The 13,757-nt window shown below is 44.6% G+C and overlaps 1 protein-coding gene across 1 annotated transcript in view; it reads left to right on the forward strand.

Annotated features, from left to right (window-relative positions):
* Positions 1 to 13,757, forward strand: part of GABRG1 (gamma-aminobutyric acid type A receptor gamma1 subunit) — a 159,459-nt gene that overhangs the window by 67,223 nt on the left and 78,479 nt on the right. Inside the window, exon 4 of the mRNA XM_029588421.1 lies at positions 2,628 to 2,848. Within this exon, the coding sequence (XP_029444281.1) occupies positions 2,628 to 2,848 (221 nt within the window). The remainder of the gene's footprint in view (positions 1 to 2,627; positions 2,849 to 13,757) is intronic.

A 13,757-nucleotide genomic window follows, 5' to 3' on the forward strand; every position in this document is an offset into this window, starting at 1 on the left:
GCCCCCGGGCCCGCCCACGAAACGCCGCGTCCCGCCCCCAAAACACGGCGTCGTTCGGCCCCGCCCACGACACGCCCCCGACACGCCCCCTAAAAAACCCCGGGACTTAACGCGCGTCCTGGGGCTCTGTGCGTGCCGGCGGCCTATGCAAAATAGGCGCGCCGGTGCTCAAGGGCCCTGCTCGCGTAAATCCGGGCGGATTTACGCGAGCAGGGCTTTTAAAATCCACCCGTTAGAGAATAGCCACTGCCATTAGCAATGGTAACATGGAATAGACTAAGGGGTAGATTTTTAAAAAAAGCGCGTATCCTCTAAAATCCTGGATCGGCGCGCGCAAGGCTGCCGATTTTGGGCAGCTTGCGCACGCCGAGCCGCGCAGCCTGCCTCCATTCCCTCCGAGGCCGCTCTGAAATCGGAGCGGCCTCGGAGGGAACTTCCTTTCGCCCTCCCCTCACCTTCCCCTCCCTTCTTCTACCTAACCCACCCCTCCGGCCCTATCTAACCCCCCCTTACCTTTGTCCCTAATTTACGCCTGCGAGAAGCAGACGTAAATCTACGCGCGCCAGCAGTCTGCCGTCTTCCGACCCGGGGGCTGGTCCGGAGGCCTGGACCACACCCCCGGGCCGGTGCCACGCCCCTGGTCCCGCCCCCGAAATGCCCCGCCCCGCCCCCGAAACGCCGCGTCATCCGGTCCCACCCCCGACACGCCCCCTTCGAAAATCCCCAGGACCTACGGGCATCCCGGGGCTCTGCGCGCGCCGGCGGCCTATGGAAAATAGGCGCGCCGGCGCGCAAGGCCCTGCTCACGTAAATCCGGGCGGATTTACGCGAGCAGGGCTTTTAAAATCCGCCCGTTAGATTTTGGGTACTTGCCAGGTTCTTATGGCCTGGATTGGCCACTGTTGGAAACAGGATACTGGGCTTGATGGACCCTTGGTCTGACCCAGTATGGCATTTTCTTATTCTTCTTATGGGATAGACTTAGATTTTGGGTACTTGTCAGGTTCTTATGGCCTGGATTGGCCACTTTTGGAAACAGGATGCTGGGCTTGATGGACCCTTGGTCTGACCCAGTATGGCATGCTCTTATGTTTTTATGTTCTTACAAACACACACACTCAGGCAAGCTCCCAGTCATTCTCAAACATGCACAGACACACACATTCTAACACATGCACACACACTGACCCCCAGGCAGGCTCTCATCCATTTTCACACCACCCCTCCCCACCCCCCAGGCATGCACACATTCATTCTCACACACAGAGACCCCCAGGCAGGCACCAATTCATTCTCATACACACATAAAACACACACACACAGGCACCTATTCTCATACATACAAACCCCAGGAAAATACCCATTCATTCTCATACACAGACACACCCTCAGGCAGGCACCCATGCATTCACACACATACACCCCCAGGCAGACTCCCATTCAAACACATGCACACACACTAAAGGCAGACCCCCTCTCTTTTTTTTGCCAGCAACTTCGGAGCCTCTCTCATTCCTCTGCTGCCACTGTCACTGCTGCCGTGTGGCTATTGGGGAGGCGCTGATTGCTGCTACTGACACTGAAGCTCATTCTGCTGCCTCCTCTGTGCAGGCCCCGAGGGCTTCCAGTTCCTCCATGCTGATCTTATACATTGTGAGATCCACATAGAGAAAGTGCTACTCTTGCACATTCCCAAAGATTACATGTGCCAATCACTGAAAAGTAATTTATTTTTTTTTACCTTTGCTGTCTGATCTTTTCCACCTTCCGTTTCTTTTTTTTTTTTTGCCAGTTCCTTTTCTATTGTCTTTTTTTTCTATTTCTTTTCTCTCCATCTGTCTTCTTCCCTGAAACACACAGTTAGGTTCTTATTCTCACATGCTTTTTCTCTCTCACACACACACACACGCTCTCACTCTCACATGCTCTCTTTCATACAATCATTCATACACACAGTCTCTCACTGACACATGATGTCTGACTCACACACAGGTTCTCTCTCACTCCAACATGCTGTCTTGCTCAAGCACAGGCTCTCACTGTCACATGCTGTCTCTCTCACACACACACACAGAGGCTCTCACATGCTACCTCTGCAAACATTCAGGTCCTCACTCCCATACACAGTCTCTCAACTCACTCTCACACACACCCACACAATCTCTCAACTCATCTCATACATGCACACACACATACACACACTCTACAGGTCCTCAGCCTCTCTCTTGCCTCTGGGCCTCCTCTTCACAGATTGCCGCAGGATGGGCTCTGCAGCAACCCTGATCTTCTCAGGCCATCTGTGATGTGGGATCCGCGGTGGCCTTGCTACCAGGCATCCGCCTCTTCTCAGCCCAGAGTTTTTCACCAGTGTAGGCAGTTTGTAAAACGCCCCCATACTTCTCATTTTCTTGAGAGCTTCTCACCCTTGAATGACTAGCATCTATATTTAAGTACAGGAAATATCAATGAAAATGGGTCATTGCATGTTTGTTTTTGCATAAAATAATTTATTATAATTTAAAAAATAAAATTCAGTTTGAGCAAATGTGGAAAAATTAGAATTAGAAGGAATAGTTTGTTGTATCCCTCAAACAATGTTCATTATCATTTTGTTTGCTTTTTTCCAGGAATATACCATAGATATAATTTTTGCCCAAACCTGGTATGACAATCGATTAAAATTTAATAGTTCCATGAAGGTGCTTATGCTTAACAGCAATATGGTTGGAAAAATCTGGATTCCTGATACTTTCTTTAGAAATTCACGGAAGTCTGATGCTCACTGGATAACAACTCCAAATCGATTGCTGCGAATTTGGAATGATGGTCGGGTATTGTACACTCTAAGGTAATTACTTTTACCTTTTAAACAAAATATTGAATCATGGAAATGACTCATTTTTGAGGATAATTCACTAATAGTTTTGAACCATTGGGTTCAATTCAGTGTTTTTGATGATAGATGAATTGAAGCAAACAGTGAAAAGTGGATATAATATTTCTTGCATGTCTATAAGGTACAATCTTCATTTAACCTTTACTAAAATAAGCTAGACATGCATTCTCTTTGAATTTCAAACAAATTTATTTGACCTTTACAGAAAAGTTAAATGGAATTGTATTATGTATGTGTGTATATGTATGTGCGTTAAATGGGGTATGAATGCGTTATTTGACCTTTTAGTACTCAATTTTACAGTTTTGCTTTGCAAATAGTTATTTGTAAAGTTGACTAGTTGGTGTGGATGGGCAGACAGCTCTTTCTCTGCTGTCATGGTTCTATTTTTATGCTTAGTTTTACACATGTGAAATTTTATTTAAATTTAGATGAGTGACGACAACGCAAAATTATGCAAGTAGTTCATTAGATATAAATACATGGCTAAACTACATGTGAAAAGCCCTTTGCACATGTAATTTCACAAAATATATTAATTACACTTCACCTCTGTGAGGTGGTTAAAGTTTTTGTGGAATTTTCTAAAGGAAAACTGCATTATATTGATACTGGGCTTATTTGCATATAAGTCCTAGGAGCTAAAAGAAAAATAGTGCATGCCCTTCTATGCACTTTAATACTGCAGCCTCCATAACTACAGAATATCAGCTAAAGATGAGTGAAATGGATGGATCAGACTTACTATAAGACACCACTGAACCACTCAATTATATAAATTGCAGCCACCTTTATCCAGTTGTGGCTTTGCATTAATCTGAGCAGACTCAGTTCAGCTTAGAAACTTCAGATATTGATGTGCCCTAGTAAAAGTTTTGAGCCAGTTCAGCATAATCCATACTGGCAATAGAGTGAGATCAGCATCAACTTGTCTATTATAAATTTAATTATATTCTTTATCAGCAAACAAACGTCACTTTGTAAGAAGGATATGTGTAGGCTAGTCTGCCGTCAAAGGTACTTTGTGCTTAATGTCCTATGTTGGTTACTCTTGTCATCAATCAAACATGAGGAAGAGGGACTGACCTGGTGATCTAGCAGCAGTATTGCATACTGCTATGCGAGGGTCTTCTGCTTATTTCTCATTTCTGCCATATCTTCAGAGGCAAAGAATGCTGCAGAAACATGCAATAAAAATCCAGATTAATTATGAGGTCCATGTTCAGACACAATCTGGAAAATGTCACTGACTGGGCCTGGAGCTATGGGGCACCCAGGGCCCTCAAAATGAATACCAGTGATGATTTTAAGCTAATGGGATATGTTTGTGGGGGATCTGGGGGTGGGGGGGCTGTTAGCCCACCAATGTCATTTTTGAAGAAGGGGTGGAGGATAGAGGGCCCACTATAGGCTTATTATTTATGTGGAAAGAGGACAGGGAATGGGGGCTCACTTTTTTTTTTTTTTGGGGGGGGGGGTGATTGAATAAGGAGGGATTTGACTGGAGAGGGGGTCATTGACACACAGCTTTTTAAATCTATTATTTAAATATTTTTATGCGCTAGTCACCTTGATTGGTGGCCCTGCGCAGTTGGTTCTAATAAGACCCCTGGTGACTTTTTTTTCACTTGTGGGAAGGAGCCATGTTCGGCTGCAGAGCCCTTTAATTCTACAATGGGAGCATTGGGATCCTCGTTAGGGTCCTGGTGCTCCTGCATTAGAATAGCTTTTTAAGAAAAGGTTTGGTTAAAATAACGTGGCTGACAAATTTCTAAGACAGCCTCGTTATTTTATTTACATAATATTAGATATGAATGAACTGCTTTCCATAGATTTGGAAAATTCATGCATTCAAATGCCAGGCAAAGCAGTTCATTGTAATAGGGGTGGGATTCTGACCCAAACATAATGCGATATCGCAGCAATAGAGCTAAATCATGAGATATATGCCGTTTAACACGCGTTATACTTCTATCATGGCATGATAAATCTCCCCTTTAGATTGTGAGCTTTCTGGGGACAGAGAAATACCACGGAATGTAATCCACTTTGAAGTGCCTGAAAAAGCAATATGTAAAATAAAATAAAAATTAAAAAATTGTAGTATTTGAAAGCATAAACAATCGATTCATATTTACCCTCTCTACTCCACTCATGATTTTATAGACCTCTATCATATCCCCCTCAGCCATCTCTTCTCCAAGCTGAACACCCTAACCTTTTTAGCCTTTTCTCATAGGGACACTGTTCTATCCCCTTTATTATTTTGGTCACCATTCTCTGTACATTTTCCAGTTCAGCTATATCTTTTTTTGAGATGCATTGAACAGAACTATTCACAGTGCTCCAGGTATGGTCTCACTTTCATGCATGACCTCCTAACTTTGCTAGCTGGGCTGTGTCTGAATGGACCTCTTTAAAAATAAAAGCTATTTTAAAGCACATGTAGCTTTTGAACCATTTATAGTGGGAAAAATTCTTTAATATTGTAGCAATGTACATCAACAAATAGGGAAGAATGGTTTCTCAACCATTATGTCAGGAAGCCCCTAAAATATGGGTTTGGGCAATAAAGAGAAAGATTTATCTCAATACTATGCACATTCCAGGGAAATGCAGATGCTCTGAGCTATGCTCTTGTATTTAGATAGGGCAAAGCTTTTCTTGAAGGTTTTTTAGTTATTCATCTCTTTTGATCAAAACAGATAAGGCTATCCAGTAGGAAAAAAAACCCCATTCTCTTCTTGACTGTTTGACTGCATCTCATTCTGTTATAAAGACATGGGCATGGTTCTGCCTCAAAAGATAAAAGCTTACCAAATTGGAGCAACTGCAGCTTCAATAGATTTTTATCATAATGCTTCCATACAGGACATTTGCAAACCAGCAGCCTATTCTATTCTTACCTTTATCAAATATTATCGTCTAGAACAAGACACTCACATTGCTTTTGGTCAAGCAGTTCTTAAGACCCTCTTTAATTAAGACTTTCCATTCAACCTCTACCATTTCTTCAACAGGTTGCATAAGCAGAATGCCATTCTTTGTATGCAAAACTTTTTCTTGGGAATCCCCTCATGTGTGGTTGTTTTTGACCTGTTTGTTCATGGAGAAAGCCAAGTTGCTTACCTGTAACAGGGATTCTGTGTGAACTGCAGGACAAATCAGCCACACAATCTCACCTCCTCCATGTAGAGATTTTATTTTATTTATTTAACAGTTTTTTATACCGACCTTCATAGTAAATAACCATATCGGATCGGTTTACATTTAACAAGGGTATAACTGGAGTAACAATTCAAGTAAACGAAAGATAACAATAGGCAGGAATAAGTCAAAGTTACAATCAACAGGGAAAGAGAACTTGGAAGCTTGCGACAAGCTGGAAAGAAGATTAGGCAGGAAATAAATATAAAGTGTTACCATAGAGCGTACGAGTTAAAAGCTTAAAAGGTGCTTTAACCTGGAAGTGTTGGAGTCCAATGTTCGTGAGTATAAATGCCAGACCGGGTTAGAGTGAAGGACAACTAGTGTTTGTCTGGTGGATCGGCGAAGGCTTGGTGAAAGAGCCAGGTTTTAAGTCTTTTTCTGAAGGTTAAAAGGCATGGCTCCAATCTGAGATTTGATGGGATGCTATTCCAGATAGATGGGCCCGCTATCGAAAAAGCTCTGTCTTTGGTCGTAGAGAGGCGTGAGGCTTTAGTGGGGGGATATTTCAGAGTGCCTTTGTGAATACCTCTAGTTGGTCTGTTAGAGGAGTGGAGTTTGAATGGGATTTCCAGGTCGAGTTGAAGTTGGTGATGGATGGTTTTGTGAATTATGGTGATTGATTTGTATAGAATTCTGAAGTTCACTGGTAACCAATGTAGGTTCCTGAGGATGGGTGAGATGTGTTCGCCGCGGCTGGTACTGGTCAGCAATCTCGCTGCCGCATTTTGTATCATCTGCAGTGGTTTGGTAGTGGATTTGGGGAGGCCTAGGAAGAGGGCACTGCAGTAGTCTATTTTGGCGAACAGAAGCGCTTGGAGGACTGTCCTGAAGTCATGGAAGAATAAGAGTGGTTTAAGACATTTTAGGATCTGTAGTCTGTAGAAGCAGTCTTTAGAGGTAGTATTGACCGTTTTCTTTAGGTTTAGACGATTGTCTAGAATTACCCCAAGGTCTCTAACCTGCTTACAGGTAATGAGAGAATTGTGTGGTGATGGAGGGGAGATATTGTTTTCATTTGAGGAGATGTGGAGAAGCTCTGTCTTCTCCACATCTCCTCAAATGATATGAATGAATGAAATGAGATAAATGAATGAAATGAGATGAAGCTCAGCTAGCAAAGGGACAAAGGAAACTCGCTTGGGGCTGTTTCTGAGCTTTGAGAGATCATGTCTGGACCAGAGCAGTTGGATGACATCACTCACTTTTGTGGCTGAATTGTCCTACTGTCCACAGAGAACACCTGTTACAGGTAAGCAACTTTTTATACTAATTTTGAATATATGGAAACAAAATAGCTTCTGTCTTGGATATCTTAATTAACATTTATAGAGAAAATATATTCACAACTGTGAAAGAATTATGGAAGAATGCAGTTTCCAGTTCTCTGTGTCTCTAAAACAGATTATTTTGCATAATAAGAGTGAACAAGGACAAATTGTTTCTTATCCATGCAGAACATAAACCTATGCTGCACTGCAATAAATTGTCCAGCAAGATTAAATATGAAAAAGAGGAGGTACTCCTAATGAACTTTGCTAAATATTTTACAGCAGCTCTATAGTTTAATTCATGTAGGACAAATCTTTGGAGAAGTAAAAGAAAAGATAAATATTTAAAAACTTGCCCAATTGATGATTTTGAAAATATATTTTTTTCTTCAAATGTATGTTGTAAACTGTATCATAAAACAAATGAACTATATCTAAAACCTTTTGTGCTGAATGGATGGAACATAAGTGTTACATACGTGGCTGTGACAGGGTGGAAGGTCCCATGAAGGGGTCCCTGGGCTCTCTGCCATAGCAGGCGGACACTTCGACGAAGGCTGGGTCTAGACATGGGGCCTGACAGCTGTCATCTGAGTGGGTCAATGGCCAGCAAGATGGTTCCAGAGTATAATCCAATCCGAGAGCAGGTGGCAGGCAAGAGGAATCCGAGGCACAGTCCAAGTCAGGGCAGACAGCAAGCAAGAGTGATCCAAGGTACAATCCGATCTGGGGCAGGCAGCAAGCAAGAGGAGTCCGAGGCACAGTCCGAGTCAGGGCAGGCTGCAAGCAAGAATAATCCAGGCACAGACCAACGAGATAACAGGCAACAGCAGGGAAACGCTTCAGACAGGAGACCTGTAGTTGAAGCCCCGAAGGCAAGCCAAGCTGCCCTTTAAATAGGGGCAGCTTGATGATGTCCATCACCTGTGCCACAGAGGTTTCCTACCGCGGGCCCTTTAAGAAATGGTCTGCTGTGCACGCATGTGCCTGGGGGAACCCGTGTCAGCATGTCTCTGCCATGGAATGGTGGCGTTTGGTAGTTGGGCATGACACAGTGGTCCATGAGTGGTAACGGTCCTCCCTCCCTTAGGGTCCCCCCCACGAGGTCTGGGTTTCCTAGGGTAGGTAGCATGGAAAGTCCTTAGAAGGTTCTTGTCTAGGATGTTCAATGCGGGTTCCCACAAATTCTCCTCTGGGCCAAAACCCTCCCAAGAAAGTCAGTACACCCATTTGCGGTTCCTCCGGTGAACATCCAGGACTTCTTTTACTTGGTAGATTTGGTCTTAAGAAGCAATGGAGGTGGGTGCAGGTATCTTCCGAGAAGGCCATGTAAGAACCAGCGGTTTAAGGAGCGATACGTGAAAGACGTTATGTATGCCCATAGAGCTGGGTAGCCGTAGCTGGTAGGTGACAGGGCCAATTTGCTGGAGAATGGGAAACGGTTCTACATATCGAGGTGCCAACCTCATGGATGGTAGGCAGAGTTGAAGATGTCGGGTACTTAGCCATACCTTCTCTCCAGGCTTAAATTGGGGAGCAGTTCTGCAATGTAGGTCTGCAGAAGCCTTGGCTTTCCGAGCTGCATACTTTAGCATCTCCTCCGTGTGAATCCATAAATCACCTAACACTTGCGCAGTAGATTGAGCTGCAAGCGAAGGTACAGATAGAGGTAGGGGCAGTGGAGGTAACAGTTGTTTCCAAAGACGATCTGGAAAGGAGCGGTCCCAGTAGCATGACTAGCGTGAAAATTATGCGAGAACTCTGCCCATGGTAAAAGGGTAGACCAGTCATTCTGGTGGTGGTTGACATAGGCCCTTAGAAAGGTCTTTAATATTCTATTAGTTCTCTCTGCCTGACCATTGGTGACTAGGTTGGTTTTGGGGTTTAGGTTTGTACATTGAGTATAGGTTAGTCTTGCTATTTGCAGTGACAGAGTTGCAAGTTGTTCCTGCTGCAAAGATCTCAGAATCTTAATTGGCTAATACCACCTGAAGTGATCTGCTAGATATCATTGCCTCACAAAGTATAGATGTTTTTACACCTGGTTTAAAATCTTAAACTTGATCCTATTGATATGAAAGCCAATGTAACTCACACAATAATGGGATAGAATGGAGTTGTCAAAGGGTAATGTTAAATTACCCAAACAAAAACCTAGAATTGAATATTTCCCCCCTCTAATAAGCTAAATTTTAATTATCTTGGTACATTTTAGCCAGGTAAAAAGGAGGATGGTGAAGCATGTTACGAGAAACATATAGAAACATAGAAATGACGGCAGAAGAAGACCAAACGGCCCATCCAGTCTGCCCAGCAAGCTTCACACTTTTTTTTTCTTCTCATACTTATCTTTTTCTCTTGGCTCTTAGTAACCTTTTGGTTCTATTTCCCTTCCACCCCCACCATTAATGTAGAGAGCAGTGTTGGAACTGCATCTAAGTGAAATATCTAGCTTAATTAGTTAGGGGTAGTAATCACCGCAATAAGCAAGCTACACCCATGCTTATTTGTTTACCCAGACTATGTAATTCAGTCCTTGTTGGTTGTTGTCTGTATATAGATCCACTTTTCTTCATTGCCCCTGCCGTTGAAGCAGAGAGCTATGCTGGATATGCATGAAGTATCGGTCTTTCTCCCCTGCCGTTGAAGCAGAGAGCTATGCTGGATTTACGTGAAATATTGGTCTTTCTCCCCTGCCGTTGAAGCAGAGAGCTATGCTGGATTTACATGAAATATTGGTCTTTCTCCCCTGCTGTTGAAGCAGAGAGCTATGCTGGATATGCATTGAAAGTGAAATATCAGGCTTATTTGGTTTGGGGTAGTAACCGCCGTAACAAGCAAGCTACTCCCTGCTTTTTTGTGAATGCAAATCCTTTTTTCCACATTTCCTCTTGTTGTTGAAGCTTAGAGCAATGTTGGAGTCACATTAACCGTGTGTATGTTTATTGAATAAGGGTATTATCTCCAGGTGGTAGCCGTCATTCCCGCGAGCCACCCACTCTTCATTCACGTCCTCTAGAGAGTAGGGCTTATGTTGTCAGAGCAATACAGGATGCTGAGAAGGAGAACCTGCAATTGGGGGGTTATATGGGAGGGCGAGGGGAGTTCATGCTGCTGCCATCTGCCATCAGAGATTTTTTTTAAAACAATTGAAGGGATGGGAGATGGCAGCGGATAACTTTTTCATTTTATATAAAGGTCGCTCAGTGAGGAGGAGGCTTCCAGTGGGATACCAGTGCACAAGAAAGCTTTCATATAAAACCAAATAACAGTAGGAGAAGAAGCTTTCTTGTGCACTGGTGTGATGAAGGCCTTTGGGAGAGTCAGCCAACAACTGTTTTATAATGTAATATAGGGAAGGGGAGGAGGAAGGTGGTTGGTAGGGATGTGAATCGTTTTTTGACGATTTAAAATATCGTCCGATATATTTTAAATCATCAAAAATCGTTAGGGCCACGATACAATACCAATTCTCCCGATTTATCGTCAAAAAATCGTAAATCGGGGGAAGGGGGAGGGCAGGAAAACCAGCACACTAAAACCCCCTAAAACCCACCCCCGACCCTTTAAATTAAATCCCCCACCCTCCCGAACCCCCCCCCCCAATGATTTAAATTACCTGGGAATCCAGCGGCGGTCCGGAACGGCGGCGGTCCGGAATGGCCTCCTGCATTTGAATCATGTAGTCTTCAGCCGGCGCCATTTTCCAAAATGGCCACCGCAAAATGGCGGCGGCCATAGACCAACACGATTCGACGCAGGAGGTCGTTCCGGACCCCCGCTGGACTTTTGGCAAGTCTTGTGGGGGTCAGGAGGCCCCCCAAGCTGGCCAAAAGTTCCTGGGGGTCCAGCGAGGGTCCGAGAGCGATTTCCTGCCGCGAATCGTTTTCCGTACGGAAAATGGCGCCGGCAGGAGATCGACTGCAGGAGGTCGTTCAGCGGTGTGTTTCTTGGATTTTCTGAGGTTATAAAGAAGCAATTTATTGGTTGAACTAGAGGGACATATATTGCTCTGTTTTCAAAAGCGTGGGAAATGGATTTCCCATATTTGCATTGCGTAGAATAGATAAGGTCCTTAGCATTCTGGATAGACAGTTTTTTTGTGTGATGGCTGAAACAATTGATGTGATTAATATTCTTCTTTCATCATCTGATAAACAATATCTTCTTAGACAGATCCGGTATCTTCTTCTCCTACTGTTATTTGGTTTTATATGAAAGCTGCTGGAGCTGCTCTTAAATATTGTAAAAAATAAAAAGGTGTTAAAGTATGATAACTTCTGCATGTTTTCACAATATTAACAATATTTCATTATCTTTATAAAGATTTCTGTAACATTGATGCAAACATAGCAATTCTCTTTCAGCTACATTTTGTGGTCTGTCTTAATATAGATATACAGAGAGAGCTGGATTATGAAAAAGCACAGTCCCTAATAGGGATGTGAATCGTTTTAGGATGATTAAAATTATCGTCCGATAATTTTAATATCGTCTTAAACCGTTATGGAACACAATACAATAGAGATTCTAACGATTTATCGTTATAAATCCTTAGAATCGTGAGCCGGCACACTAAAACCCCCTAAAACCCACCCCCGACCCTTTAAATTAAATCCCCCACCCTCCCGAACCCCCCCCCAAATGACTTAAATAACCTGCGGGTCCAGCGGCGGTCCGGAATGGCAGCGGTCCGGAACGGGCTCCTGCTACTGAATCTTGTTGTCTTCGGCCGGCACCATTTTCCAAAATGGCGCCGAAAAATGGCGGCGGCCATAGACGAACACGATTGGACGGCAGGAGGTCCTTCCGGACCCCCGCTGGACTTTTGGCAAGTCTTGTGGGGGTCAGGAGGCCCCCCCCAAGCTGGCCAAAAGTTCCTGGAGGTCCAGCGGGGGTCAGGGAGCGATTTCCCACCGCGAATCGTTTTCGTACGGAAAATGGCGCCGGCAGGAGATCGACTGCATCAGAACGGGCAGGAGATCGACTGCAGGAGGTCGTTCAGCGAGGGTTCCGGCGCCTCGCTGAACGACCTCCTGCAGTCGATCTCCTGCCGGTGCCATTTTCCGTACGGAAACGATTTGCGGCGGGAAATCGCTCCCTGACCCCCGCTGGACCTCCAGGAACTTTTGGCCAGCTTGGGGGGGGGCCTCCTGACCCCCACAAGACTTGCCAAAAGTCCAGCGGGGGTCCGGAAGGACCTCCTGCCGTCCAATCGTGTTCGTCTATGGCCGCCGCCATTTTTCGGCGCCATTTTGGAAAATGGCGCCGGCCGAAGACAACAAGATTCAGTAGCAGGAGCCCGTTCCGGACCGCTGCCGTTCCGGACCGCCGCTGGACCCGCAGGTTATTTAAGTCATTTGGGGGGGGTTCGGGAGGGTGGGGGATTTAATTTAAAGGGTCGGGGGTGGGTTTTAGGGGGTTTTAATGTGCCGGTTTTGCGATTTTACGTTTTTTTCGATTTTTTTACGATTTTTCACGATTTTTCACGATATTTTACCCCCCCAAACGGCAACAATACGATTCCCTCCCCCTCCCAGCCGAAATCGATCGTTAAGACGATCGAGGACACGATTCACATCTCTATCCCTTTCTACTTCTCATAGAGAAGCTGACTACCATTTGCTTACTATTTTCCTGCACCTATCTAGTCCTTCAGAAATAGATTTCTGTGGCCTTTGGACCCCAGTTCCAGGACATCCCTCCATGTCATGTTTATCTATCATCTGGATGTGCAGTAAAGTCTACCTCACCCTGATGCTCAATCCCCATTAAAGCTGCTGCCAGCCCCTGCCTCAGTGAGGTCCCAAAAGTGTGTTGTCAGGTAGGGATAACTGTGTGTAGTGTTTGCACTGGTCCATATATCACTTGTGGGATGCCTAGTACTCTTCTGTCTTAGCCATCTGTGCCTACATGCAGCTAACGCACTAGATGTACAGGATCCTATATCACAAGATCCACTGATGCACAGTGAAAGGACTCATGGCACAACTCCAATGCAACCGATGTAATATTGTTGACCTATTCTGGATTCCTCAATGCACATCTCAAAGTACCCGTCGAAGCATACCAAAGCATCCATTGTGTCCAAGCGCTCTATTCCTTCAAAGCCACTGACACAGCCACGTCAGACTTAGATTTATCAGGTTGTTTTGCCAATATAGCTCTATACAGCCCATCTTAGATATGTGGGAGAAGGATCAGATTGACTCTGCACTCACCCCACCTAGACTAGTAATGGAAGGACTTTGCCTGGAAACTGCAGAACCAGTGACCTCTATAGTACTGCTCCCCTCTAACAGGCTGCCCGTTCTGATGCAGGAGTTTATTCTGGTCTCGGAAGAGAGAGAGACGGCCCTTAGTCCACAAGGCAAAGCTGAGAG

Source organism: Rhinatrema bivittatum, chromosome 1 (assembly GCF_901001135.1).
Source record: "Rhinatrema bivittatum chromosome 1, aRhiBiv1.1, whole genome shotgun sequence".
NCBI classification, from domain to species: domain Eukaryota; kingdom Metazoa; phylum Chordata; class Amphibia; order Gymnophiona; family Rhinatrematidae; genus Rhinatrema; species Rhinatrema bivittatum.